This window comes from Diabrotica virgifera, chromosome 3, assembly GCF_917563875.1.
Source record: "Diabrotica virgifera virgifera chromosome 3, PGI_DIABVI_V3a".
Taxonomy (NCBI): Eukaryota; Metazoa; Arthropoda; class Insecta; order Coleoptera; family Chrysomelidae; genus Diabrotica; species Diabrotica virgifera.
The window spans coordinates 101382150-101397029 of record NC_065445.1 but is presented as its reverse complement, the minus strand read 5'-3'; the positions used below and the strand labels follow the sequence as shown (position 1 = coordinate 101397029).

The 14880-nt window shown below is 38.4% G+C and overlaps 1 protein-coding gene across 1 annotated transcript; it reads left to right on the top strand.

Moving 5' to 3' along the window:
- Positions 1-484: 484 nt before the first annotated feature.
- LOC126881234 (uncharacterized) lies at positions 485-5985 on the top strand. The gene is made up of 2 exons (XM_050645379.1): positions 485-1231; positions 5917-5985. The coding sequence occupies exon 1, from the start codon at positions 764-766 to the stop codon at positions 1175-1177; it is 414 nt and encodes a 137-aa protein (XP_050501336.1). The 5' UTR covers positions 485-763; the 3' UTR covers positions 1178-1231; positions 5917-5985.
- Positions 5986-14880: the final 8895 nt, after the last annotated feature.

Here is a 14880-nt window from a genome sequence, read left to right as displayed (position 1 = left end):
TTTGTTTAAGGCACTAAACACCTACGCTTGTTCCGCGCTTAGCTATTCATTTGGTATTGTTAAGTGGACAAAAACGGATATAGAAAATCTTCAGCGAAAAGTACGAACACACCTCACAAAGGCACAAAAACACCACCCTAAAAGTGCAGTAGAACGAACGACATTACCCCGGTATTTAGGAGGAAGAGGACTTATGGATATAGGTGAGCAATTAGATAAACAAATTGCTAATTTAAGAACTTATTTTCAGATGCAGGCTGAGACATCTACTCTACATCGCGCTATCTGCGCAGTAGATGACACAACACCGATCAAACTGAGGGAAGCAGAACTGCGCATAAACCACCTTACTAAGGACGAAAAAGTGCGCGCCTGGATGGGTAAACCTTTGCACGGGCGACATCCCAATGAGGTCAGCCAAGATTATGTCGACAATATAGCGTCGAACTACTGGTTGACATCAGGAAAGATGTTCCCTGAAACGGAGGGTTCATTACTGGCCATTCAGGATCAGGTTATACCAACCAGAAACTACCTGAAATATATCATCAAAGACCCTCAGGTTCAAAACGACAGATGCCGATATGGATGTCAAGCCCAAGAAACCATCCAACATCTTACAGGGGGCTGCCAGGCATTTGCTGCAACTGAATACAAGGAACGGCATGACGCAGTGGGAAAAATCCTTCATCAAGAGTTAGCTATCAAGCTGGGACTTCTCCAAACGGACCATCTCCCGTATTATCAATACGTCCCTGAGAGTATGCTTGAGGATGGCAACTACAAGCTATACTGGGACCGCACTGTGCTCACAGACCAAACAGTGCCACATAATAGACCAGATCTCGTACTAGTTAATAAATTAACAAGACAAACAACACTAATTGATGTGGCGATACCTAACAACAATAATCTACGCAGTAAATTCACTGAAAAGATCGCCAAGTACAGAGATCTAGAAATTCAAATACGAAGGCAATGGAGAATGCAAAGTACCCAGACGATACCTATTGTTATGTCTACTACTGGAGTCATTCCGAAGAACCTCCTCGAAAGCATAAAAAGGCTGGGTCTAAATGAACATCTCTACAAGACCATGCAGAAAGCTGTACTACTCGCAACGGCCAGATGTGTACGAAAATTTTTGGGAGATACACCTGCATACCAAGTCACCTAGGGCTCGACAACACGGAAAGAGTCCCACCAGAGCTCAATCCTTTTGATACCGTAGGTATCTGGGATGAGTCAATTTTCCCCTTAGAGGGAGTGTGAGCCGTATGGCTAAATCTGGATAATAATAATAATAAAGTATAATAATGCTGAGTACCGCAAGACACTCAAGATATGATCCAGAAAACAACACAGCCCAACAGTGCCTAGATACATTAAAACAAAGACTCTCAGTTTATTCAGGACGACTAAGAAGGTACAAAGTGAGTAACAACCGAAAATCCGACAATGCCCTTTTTGAGACTGCTGAGAAGGCGTTCTATCGAAAACTCAATTCCACCGTAGACAATCTCGATAAGTCTTACCCAAGCCAAGAAGAAATTCATGAGTTTTGGGGAAATCAACTTTCCACACCAGCTTCTCTTAACAACAATGCTGGATGGATAGAAAATACGGCACAGAACTGCCAACACTACACTACTACTCTCTACGAACCCTTCACCACTGAAGAAGTCTCAAATATCATCAAAGAGCTTCATAACTGGAAATCTCCTGGACCAGACGGAGTTCAAAACTTTTGGCTCAAGAAGTTTTGGAGTACTCATGATTGCTTATTAACACTAATTAATCATGTTATTTTTAATCCGCAGGATATACCATCATTCCTAACTCAGGGAACCACTTATTTAATACCGAAGGATCAAAATAACACCCAAGATCCAGCAAAATATCGCCCAATTACTTGTCTTCCAACTTTGTATAAATTGGTCACATCCTGTGTAGCCCGGCGTATCTACCAACACTGCGCTCTGAACAATATCATAGAGCCTCAACAGAAAGGATGCGCTAAGGGTTCCATGGGTTGCAAAGAACAACTTATCATCGACTCAGTCATTTCTAATCAAGCATATTCCAAAAAGAGGAACCTATTTACTGCTTTTATTGATTACAAGAAGGCCTTTGATTCAGTGCCGCATGAATGGCTTATAGATATATTGAGAATATATAAAGTCGATGATAATATAGTGACCTTTTTACAACATATAATGACAGAGTGGAAAACTAGAATTCACCTTCAAATACCTGGTGAAAGTAACATCGAAACTGAAAATATCGCAATCAGCCGGGGCCTGTTTCAAGGAGATTCGTTGAGTCCTCTGTGGTTCTGTCTAGCTATGAACCCACTATCTCAGCTATTGAACTCCACAGATGCAGGTTTTAGCATCAAAAATAACAACAATGTGGTGGCGAAGCTTAATCATTTATTGTACATGGATGATTTGAAATTAATGGCTTCCACTCGAGACCAACTCGACGAGATGCTAAAAACTGTAGAAACTTTTTCTAATGATATTAGTATGCACTTTGGACTAGACAAGTGCCGTATTTTAAATATAGTCAGAGGAAAAGTACAGCCCGGAGGATTCGATATGCAAAATGGCCAGAACATCGAGGCCATGGGTGAAAACGATATGTATAAATATCTTGGAGTAAAGCAGGCGCGGAAAATTGACCATAAACAAATGAAAACAGAGATAACTACTGAGTTTATACGAAGGGTAAAACAGCTGCTTCGCTCACACCTTAACAGTAGAAATTTGTTTAAGGCACTAAACACCTACGCATGTTCCGCGCTTAGCTACTCATTTGGTATTGTTAAGTGGACAAAAACAGATATAGATGCTCTTCAGCGAAAAGTGCGAACACTCCTCACAAAGGCACAAAAACACCATCCTAAAAGTGCAGTAGAAAGAACAACATTACCACGGAATCTGGGAGGAAGAGGACTTATGGATATAGGTGAGCAATTAGATAAACAAATTGCTAATTTAAGAAGTTATTTTCAGATGCAGGCTGAGACATCTACTCTTCATCGCGCTATCTGCGCAGTAGATGACACAACACCGATCAAACTGAGGGAACCAGAAATGCGCATAAACCACCTTACTAAGGACGAAAAAGTGCGCGCCTGGATGGGTAAACCTCTGCACGGGCGGCATCCCAATGAGGTCAGCCAAGATTACGTCGACAATATAGCGTCGAACTACTGGTTGACATCAGGAAAGATGTTCCCTGAAACGGAAGGTTCATTACTGGCCATTCAGGATCAGGTTATACCAACGAGAAATTACCTGAAATATATCATCAAAGACCCTCAGGTTCAAAACGACAGATGCCGATATGGATGTCAAGCCCAAGAAACCATCCAACATCTTACAGGGGGCTGCCAGGCATTTGCTGCAACTGAATACAAGGAACGGCATGACGCAGTGGGAAAAATCCTTCATCAAGAGATAGCTATCAAGCTGGGACTTCTCCAAACGGACCATCTCCCGTATTATCAATACGTCCCTGAGAGTATGCTTGAGGATGGCAACTACAAGCTATACTGGGACCGCACTGTGCTCACAGACCAAACAGTGGCACACAATAGACCAGATCTCGTACTAGTTAATAAATTAACAAGACAAACAACACTAATTGATGTGGCGATACCTAACAACAATAATCTACGTAGTAAATTCACTGAAAAGATCGCCAAGTACAGAGATCTAGAAATTCAAATACGAAGGCAATGGAGAATGCAAAGTACCCAGACGATACCGATTATCATGTCTACTACTGGAGTCATTCCGAAGACTCTCCTCGAAAGCATAAAAAAGCTGGGTCTGAATGAACATCTTTATAAGACCATGCAGAAAGCAGTACTACTCGCAACAGCCAGATGTGTACGGAAATTTTTGGGAGATACACCTGCATACCAAGTCACCTAGGGCTCGATAACAAGGAAAGAGTCCCACCAGAGCTCAATCCTTTTGATACCGTAGGTATCTGGGATGAGTCAATTTTCCCCTTAGAGGGAGTGTGAGCCGTATGGCTAAATCTGAAGTATAATAATAAATAATAATAATAATAATAATATATAAAGTCGATGATAATATAGTGACCTTTTTAGAGCATATAATGACGAAGTGGAAGACAAGAATTCACCTTCAAATACCTGGTGAAAATAACATCGAAACTGAAAATATCGCAATCAGCCGGGGCCTGTTTCAAGGAGATTCGTTGAGTCCACTGTGGTTCTGTCTAGCTATGAACCCACTATCTCAGCTATTGAACTCCACAGACGCAGGTTTTAGCATCAAAAATAACAACAATGTGGTGGCGAAGCTTAATCATTTATTGTATATGGATGATTTGAAATTAATGGCTTCCACTCGAAACCAACTCGATGAGATGCTAAAAACTGTAGAAACTTTTTCTAATGATATTAGCATGCACTTCGGACTAGACAAGTGCCGTATTTTAAACATAGTCAAAGGAAAAGTACAGCCCGGAGGATTCGATATGCAAAATGGCCAGAACATCGAGGCCATGGGTGAAAACGATATGTATAAATATCTAGGAGTAAAGCAAGCGCGGAGAATTGACCATAAACAAATGAAAACAGAGATAACTACTGAGTTTATACGAAGGGTAAAACAGCTGCTTCGCTCACACCTTAATAGTAGAAATTTGTTTAAGGCGCTAAACACCTACGCATGTTCCGCGCTTAGCTATTCATTTGGCATTGTTAAGTGGACAAAAACGGACATAGAAAATCTTCAGCGAAAAGTAAGAACGCACCTCACAAAGGCACAAAAACACCATCCAAAAAGTGCAGTAGAAAGAACGACATTACCGCGGAATTTAGGAGGAAGAGGACTTATGGATATAGGTGAGCAATTAGACAAACAAATTGCTAATTTAAGATCTTATTTTCAGATGCAGGCTGAAACATCTACTCTACATCGCGCTATCTGCGCAGTAGATGACACAACACCGATCAAACTGAGGGAAGCAGAACTGCGCATAAACCACCTTACTAAGGACGAAAAAGTGCGCGCCTGGATGGGTAAACCTCTGCACGGGCGACATCCCAATGAGGTCAGCCAAGATTATGTCGACAATATAGCGTCGAACTACTGGTTGACATCAGGAAAGATGTTCCCTGAAACGGAGGGTTCATTACTGGCCATTCAGGATCAGGTTATACCAACCAGAAATTACCTGAAATATATCATCAAAGACCCTCATGTTCAAAACGACAGATGCCGATATGGATGTCAAGCCCAAGAAACCATCCAACATCTTACAGGGGGCTGCCAGGCATTTGCTGCAACTGAGTACAAGGAACGGCATGACGCAGTGGGAAAAATCCTTCATCAGGAGATAGCTATCAAGCTGGGACTTCTTCAAACCGACCACCTTCCATATTATCAATACGTCCCTGAGAGTATGCTTGAGGATGGCAACTACAAGCTATACTGGGACCGCACTGTTCTCACAGACCAAACAGTGGCGCATAATAGACCAGATCTCGTATTAGTTAATAAATTAACGAGACAAACAACCCTCATTGATGTGGCGATTCCTAACAACAATAATCTACGTACTAAATTTACTGAAAAGATCGCCAAGTACAGAGATCTGGAAATGCAAATACGGAGACAATGGAGAATGCAAAGTACCCAGACGATACCGATTATTATGTCTACTACTGGAGTCATTCCGAAGACCCTCCTCGAAAGCATAAAAAAGCTGGGTCTTAATGAACATCTTTATAAGACCATGCAGAAAGCAGTACTACTCGCAACGGCCAGATGTGTACGAAAATTTTTGGGAGATACACCTGCATACCAAGTCACCTAGGGCTCGATAACACGGAAAGAGTCCCACCAGAGCTCAATCCTTTTGATACCGTAGGTATCTGGGATGAGTAAATTTTCCCCTTAGAGGGAGTGTGAGCCGTATGGCTAAATCTGGATAATAATAATAATAATAAACCAATAACCTGTGGGAGTTTTATGTCAGTTCTTCTATCAGGCGCGGCCCCCTGCGAATGGGGGATGCTTTCTGGGTATTCGTAGCGCCAATACCCAGAGAGTAGCAGGAATACTTGCCGTGGAACAAAAACTGACACCTGGCAGTAGGTATAAAATGCACACCCATGAGAATGGAGACTAATATTTTATGTTTAGGGCCGCTGCCTGGGGATCGCCAGGGCACGTCTGGAGCCGACGCTGGACGTGACAGCATGCGGGACGTCGGTGGCAGGGTGTTGAGGAGGCGGGCCCCTGTCACACAAACAGCTACAGCCCAACAACAAGAACAACAACCACAAGCGAGCCAAACAACAGCAAGAGCTCCACTCGCTGAAGGTGCTGCGCCGGAACATCAGCCGGCGCTCACTCAAGCGGGACGACCGAGGCAGCGCATGAAATGGACTGTGTCCATTAACGAAAGCATTTTGCGCTTCTATTATAAGGTGACAAACCTCGGTCAAGAAACGATCGGCTACAGACAACAGCTGTATGCCGAATTTTGCAGGGAGTACCCAGATATTCAAGTATCGGAGCAAAGAGTAGCAGATCAATACCGGGTAATCGTAAGAAACAACCTTATCCCAGAGACTAGACGCAATACGATCAAAAGCGAAGTAGAACGGGAGATTAATAACCAAGAGCTAGTTTTAGATCAAGTCCCTAATGAAATCCTTGATGAGCAGATTCCTGAGATTCCCATACCAGAAACTCAACCTGACAATACACAGCAGGAAAACAACGAGTTGCGCGATAGTCTAGAAAACAAAATGGCTCGTGCCGTACAAGAGTTTAATGGAACAAATCCACTTAGCAGACCACCGCTACCACGAATAAACTCTTGTAAGAAACTAGGTGCCCTGTTACAAATTGTGAATACTGAAGTCCTACCCAATTATGTCGTAGAAGCCCACACATTGGAGTATCTGCACATGCTAATCTACTGTGCAGCTACAGCAATTGCCAATGTAATGGGCGTTAAGATCAGAACACGACGGGGTACTAATAACGGAAGGACTGGTAACAGAATTGCACCCTGGGAAAAAAGACTTCTCGGAAAAATTGAATTACTGCGTAGGGATATTGGTCAAGTCACAGAATATATAAGAGGTGTAACAAGTAGAAAAGTCATTAAAAGAGCTGAAGAAATAATGCGGAGCACTGCAAGACACTCGAGATACGATCCAGAAAATAACACAGCCCAACAGTGTCTCGATACATTAAAACAAAAACTCTCCGTCTATTCAGGACGATTAAGAAGGTATAAAGTTAGTAACAACCGAAAATGTGACAATGCACTTTTTGAGAACTCGGAGAAGGCGTTCTACCGAAAACTCAATTCCACCGTAGAAAGTGTCGACAAGTCTCACCCAAGCCAAGAAGAAATTCATGAGTTTTGGGGAAATCAACTTTCCACACCAGCTGCTTTTAACAACAATGCTGGCTGGATAGAAGATACAGCGCACAACTGTCACCACTACGTCACTGCTAACTACGAACCATTCACGACTGAAGAAGTCTCAAATGTCATCAAAGAGCTTCATAACTGGAAATCTCCTGGACCAGACGGAGTTCAGAACTTCTGGCTTAAAAAGTTTTGGAGTATTCATGAGTGCTTATCAACATTAATTAATCATGTTATTTCTAATCCGCAGGAATTACCATCATTTCTAACTCAGGGAACTACTTATTTAATACCCAAGGATCAAAATAACACCCAAGATCCATCCAAGTACCGCCCAATTACTTGTCTTCCAACTTTGTATAAATTGGTCACATCCTGTGTAACCCGGCGTATCTACCAACACTGTGCTCTAAACAATATCATAGAGCCTCAACAGAAAGGATGCGCTAAGGGTTCCATGGGTTGCAAAGAACAGCTTATCATCGACTCAGTCATTTCTAACCAGGCATTCACTAAAAAAAGGAACCTTTTTACTGCATTTATTGACTATAAAAAGGCCTTTGATTCAGTACCGCATGAATGGCTAATAGATATATTGAAAATATACAAAGTAGATGATAACATAGTGACCTTTTTAAGGCATATAATGAGAGATTGGAAGACTAAAATTCACCTCCAAATACCCGGTAAAACAATATCGAAACCGAAAATATCGCAATCAACCGGGGCCTATTTCAAGGAGACTCGTTGAGTCCATTGTGGTTCTGTTTAGCTTTGAAACCCCTTTCCCAGCTATTAAACTCCACTGACTCAGGTTTTAGCATTAAAAGCAATAATACTGTGGTAGCGAAGCTCAATCATCTGTTGTATATGGATGATTTGAAATTAATGGCTTCCACTCGAGAACACCTAGAAGAGATGCTAAAAACTGTAGAAACATTTTCTAATGATATTAGTATGCAGTTCGGTCTAGACAAGTGCCGTGTTTTGAATATAGTCAGAGGAAAGGTACAGCCCGGTGGATTCGATATGCAAAATGGCCAGAACATCGAGGCCATGGGCGACAACGATATGTACAAATATCTTGGAGTAAAGCAGGCGCGGAAAATTGACCATAAGCAAATGAAAACTGAGATAACTACTGAGTTTATAAGAAGGGTAAAACAGCTGCTTCGTTCACAGCTTAACAGTAAAAATTTGTTTAAGGCACTAAACACCTACGCTTGTTCTGCGCTTAGCTATTCATTTGGTATTGTTAAGCGGACAAAAACGGATATAGAAAATCTTCAGCGAAAAGTACGAACACACCTCACAAAGGCACAAAAACACCACCCTAAAAGTGCAGTAGAACGAACGACATTACCCCGGTATTTAGGAGGAAGAGGACTTATGGATATAGGTGAGCAATTAGATAAACAAATTGCTAATTTAAGAACTTATTTTCAGATGCAGGCTGAGACATCTACTCTACATCGCGCTATCTGCGCAGTAGATGACACAACACCGATCAAACTGAGGGAAGCAGAACTGCGCATAGACCACCTTACTAAGGACGAAAAAGTGCGCGCCTGGATGGGTAAACCTTTGCACGGGCGACATCCCAATGAGGTCAGCCAAGATTATGTCGACAATATAGCGTCGAACTACTGGTTGACATCAGGAAAGATGTTCCCTGAAACGGAGGGTTCATTACTCGCCATTCAGGATCAGGTTATACCAACCAGAAACTACCTGAAATATATCATCAAAGACCCTCAGGTTCAAAACGACAGATGCCGATATGGATGTCAAGCCCAAGAAACCATCCAACATCTTACAGAAGGCTGCCAGGCATTTGCTGCAACTGAATACAAGGAACGGCATGACGCAGTGGGAAAAATCCTTCATCAAGAGATAGCTATCAAGCTGGGACTTCTCCAAACGGACCATCTCCCGTATTATCAATACGTCCCTGAGAGTATGCTTGAGGATGGCAACTACAAGCTATACTGGGACCGCACTGTGCTCACAGATCAAACAGTGGCACATAATAGACCAGATCTCGTACTAGTTAATAAATTAACAAGACAAACAACACTAATTGATGTGGCGATACCTAACAACAATAATCTACGTAGTAAATTCACTGAAAAGATCGCCAAGTACAGAGATCTAGAAATTCAAATACGAAGGCAATGGAGAATGCAAAGTACTCAGACGATACCTATTGTTATATCTACTACTGGAGTCATTCCGAAGAACCTCCTCGAAAGCATAAAAAGGCTGGGTCTAAATGAACATCTTTACAAGACCATGCAGAAAGCTGTACTACTCGCAACGGCCAGATGTGTACGAAAATTTTTGGGAGATACACCTGCATACCAAGTCACCTAGGGCTCGATAACACGGAAAGAGTCCCACCAGAGCTCAATCCTTTTGATACCGTAGGTATCTGGGATGAGTCAATTTTCCCCTTAGAGGGAGTGTGAGCCGTATGGCTAAATCTGGATAAACCAATAAAATTATAAACAAATAATTATCGTGTCTAACATGAGCTCTTCTTTAAGGCCGTTTCAAGAAACGAGACAAACATAAACTCGAAAATCACAGACCACAGATTACAGGCCTTTTACCACATCCGTATAAACTGCTATTAAAATAATGACCAACAGACTATCAAATCAGTTCGATAGTTACCAGTCTGTTAAACAAGAGTTAGTTTCTGTTTCGCAAAGGTTATATAGTACCATAGAACACATACAGACAATAAGGACACTTATCAAAAAATGTAACGAATACAATAAAGCTCTTCATTTGGCATTTGTAGATTATAATAAGGCATTCGAAAAATAGCCCAGTAAATGAACGGGAAATACGGCGATACCGTGTAATTTTCAGGGGCAACTCCGAATTGCATGAAAATTTGGATTTAGGTTCTACGAGTACTTACCCTCCACTTCAAAGTTGAAAATGTGCCGTTGGTTGCTTTTACTTGGGGGGTGACAGTCACCCCTTCTCGGGGGTGAAAAAACATGCCTTCAAGATAAGACCGGAAAAAGATAAATTGACTGATTTTAAGCAACTTTTGTTCGATAGAGTTTTTTATGTAAGTCAACACTTTTCGAGTTATTTACGATTGAAAATGTTTATTTTTCGACAAAAAAACTAAGTTTTCAGACGGTTTTTCGCAAATAACTCAAAAAGTAAATATTTTATCGAAAAAAATATCCTTAGCAAAAGTGTATCTTATAAAAAACCGAAAAAAAGGGTGTATCAGTAAAGTCTATCAATTGAGTAAAAACAAAGTTGTAGCTCATGAAAAATCCGTTCTTATTCGTCTAATTACAAATCGAATATTTTAAGGTAAAATTACCGAAACATTAAGCACTATTCGGGAAAAACCCATTCAAACTTTTTTAAAGTATTTATAAAAAGCTTTATTTTAATTGTTTATAAAAGTTTCTAGCATTAAAAATAAGCGAGTTACGCTCAAAATAAAGTTGGCCCTCTTTTTTTGATAAAAAAATCATGAAAATCTTGCCGTGTTTAGCTCCCCAAATGAAATTAATCGCTACCGTTTTACAAACAATTTACTTACTTATCTATTTTTTATATGATCGGTCAGTCTCGCCGGGTCAGTCTCGCCGGTTTAAAGTGCTTATTTTTGATCGGGTTATAGTTGAAAAAGCTTGAACGGGTCACTAATCACCAGTGAATGTAAATTTTGAGCAGCCATATCTTAACCAATTTTTGTCTTACGGAAAAACAAAACGAAACTAGCATATTTATAATAGCAAAACCTACATTTTTTTACTCTTTAAGATTTTTCTTATCACTAATACTTTTGAAGCTATTTTGAAAAAAGGAAATTTTTTAAAAATTTTTACAAATTTTTTTTAATATAAAACCAAATTTCAAAAATAATCACTTCAAACCAATCAAACTTACAGATCATATAAATAATACATACCTATACAGTTAAAATAAATGGTAAAGCGATAAAGATTAATTTTATTTAGGATGCTAAATAGAGGGAGGTTTGCAAGATTTTTTTACCAAAAAAAGGGGCCAACTTTTTTTTTCAGTGTAACTCGTTTATTTTTGCTGCTAGAAACTTTTGTAAAAAACAAGTATAAAGCTTTTTTTAGGTACTTTAAAAATGTTAATAAGCTTTTCCCAAAAAGTACTTAATTTTTTGGTGATTTCGCGTTGAATTATTCGATTTGGAATTAGACGAATAAGAACGTATTTTTCATGAGCTACAACTGTGCTTTTACTCAATTTATAGGCTTTAATGATACACCATCTTTTCGTTTTTTTTTTATAAGCCACATTTTTGCTAAGAATATTTTTTTCGATAAAATATTTAATTTTTGAGTTATTTGCGAAAAACGGTCTGAAAACGTAGTTTTTTTGTCGAAAATTATTGACTCGCGAAAAGTATTAAATCGCGAATAACTCGAAAAGTATTGACTTACGTAAAAACTTTATAGAACGAAAGTTGCTTATAATCTGTAAATTTATCCATTTCCAGGCTAATTTTAAACACGCGTTTTTCACCCCCCGAGAAGGGGTGACTGTCACCCTCCAAGTAAAAGCAACCAACGGCACAAATTCAACTTTGAAGTGGAGGGTAAGTCGAACCTAAATCCAAATTTTCCTGCAATCCGGAGTTGTCCCTGAAAATTACACTCCAAAACGGTCATTTATTGAGCTATAACGCAAGGATTGATTCCAGATAGGTATAGAATTTTCCTAAAATACATATACAACAATGCAACTATGCAAATAAACGTAGCAAAAGGTCTATATAACAACAAGAAAAATTAAAACGGAAACAGCAGTTAGACAGGGAGACACTGGGTGGAATGCATAAAACGTAGTGATTTTGAAGATTTTACTACACTTACACAGCCTTACTACACTTACAAATGCTTTGTAAGTGTAGTAAAATCGTAAAAATGTAGTACATACTTGAAGCATTAGCAGGTACTACGTTTAATGCATTCCACCCACTATCTCTCCAAAATTGTTTACTCTTGCATTAGAAGATGTGTAAAAGAAGTTAAAATAGAAACAAGGAGGAATTAAAATCGATGGCAGGTTTTAAGTCATCTACTTTATCTACATGCTAAGGAAGCTTAAACAAGAACCTGCGAAAAACGTTTTAAACATGAATTTAAATAAAACAAATGCGATGACAAATCAAAATATCATAATAGGCTTAGGTGGAAGTGAGATTTACAGTGTCGAAGAATATAATGAGGGTGTTAAAGCCAAACTTGTGTAAACCATATTTTTTTAAATACTGTAGGTCTTGCTTTATAATCTTGATATACATATAGGGCTTATCAACGCTTCTCATTTGTTTCGGGATTTTATCAATATGTCGTATAATATTAATATATCTACGTCATCTACAAAAGCCCGAGACTTTTTGTCATTAAAAAAATCAGGAAAAGTGGTGTAAGTTTTTAAAGTAACACAGTACGTAATAAAGTAAAAATTTACACCACTGTTCCTTTTAAGAGGTCTAAATATATCAAGATTATAAAGCAAGGCTCACATCATTTCAAAAATATGACTTACACCACTTTTAGTTTCAACACCTTCATATTCAAAATGAACATTTAGAGATAATCGTATTTAAAGTTTTGATGAAACTGCTAAACAGTATAACTGACTAATAGGTAATCATTTTGCAGATTTTTTCTAATAATATGCTTTCTAGATATGTAAACCAATTAGTAGAAGTAATTTTATTTGAAGAACAGATGGATATTGTATTTATTTTTGATTTTTTTTGCGTTACGCCATTATTGCATTATCGAGGATGTTTAATTTGATGTTTCGCCACTATACTTGACTACTACTATACTATAACAGTTTAGTTTTAAAAATAAATTAAACGCAACAAATAAAATATTTTATTGTACACACCAGTTATTCGCAAAATGAAACTAAAGTACAATAGAAAAATAACAAAATAAGATCTTAAGTAATAATTATGAAAACGATAAACATGATAAAAGATAAAAAGTAAGCAAAAGAACTATGAATAGTAAAATTAAATTCATCATTTCACTAACGTATGTTTCGTATTTCAAACTACTAAAGAAATGCATGTGGGTAGAAGGAATTGATTATTTTGTAAGACTTCTTTTTAGAAATGAATATTGGTTCTTGATAGTGTGGAATCAAACAATACTGATCCAAAGTGGATAGACGCTTTCTTGGTTTGCTATTCCTAAGTACCTAAGAACGATTGACACTGAGTTTCTCTGTAAGTTTTATAAAAAAAAAACACAAAAGCAAAAACGACCACACAGACAAAAGTGCTCATTCGCCACTATTGCACATTGTATTACTATCTTTAATAAAATATCTAATATTTCAAATACATGCAGGCACGGCGTAATTACCGATTCGCCAGTGTTCATATAAAGTTTGGTGTGCTTTCGTCGTTAATGCATCAAAATATTTGACAAATTCACAATACCATAAAGACTTGTAGGCGCCCTCTAGTAATAAGGAAATTAAATAATTCTTAGCCGATATTGCACATAAAAGAGGGCATATTTAGATGTCGATTGATGGACTTAACTCAAAAACGTTGATTTTCGTGTTTCGCCACTATTGTTCTCACTAGGCGAATATACCTAGGTTACACGGTCAAACTAGGCCAACAGAATCAAACGGCAGAGATAACTAGAAGAATCTGAATGACTTGGGCAGAAGTAGGAAGACTCAGTATAGCAATAAAACACTGAAAACGTTTGTTTTCTATACTTGACCACCAAAAAAGGCCTGTAGTTTCTTTTTATGCAGCTCCGTTATATAAACTTTCAAAAAAACTGAAGCTATTTTCTTGTGGCATTTTTACAATTTTAACTATTTAGAATGGGAAATAAGCCACAATATTATTAAAAAATGATTTATTGTGGCTTATTTCCCATTCTAAATAGTTAAAATTTCAAAAAAACTGTCAGATATTATTACAGAATACACTAAATTTTCAGTAGTAATTGCACAAGAGCTCTGAAATTATTGAATTTTTCCCGAGTGACACTTTGACAGTTTTAATTTCACGAGCCGAAGGCGAGTGAAATTATGTCAAAGTGTCACGAGAGCAAAAATTATATATTAATTTCAGAGGTCGAGTGCAATTTGTTGCGATTATTTCATGAATAAAACTGTTCAAAACCAAAATTTTATTGTAATTTATTTATGTAAGTACCATTAAACACACAGTTTTTATAAATATTTGACGATTGAAAGTCATCACTTTTATAATTTTTAAAACATTAATTGTCATTAATGTCACTGAATGTATTTTTTCGTAGCAACGAAGGGCATCTGACGTAATATACTTAACGACGGGAGATTATCAAAAATTATCGATTTAATTCAGATTTCTGTAGCTTTCTATTGGTCAGAATCTCCTATGAATGAAATAATCACCTA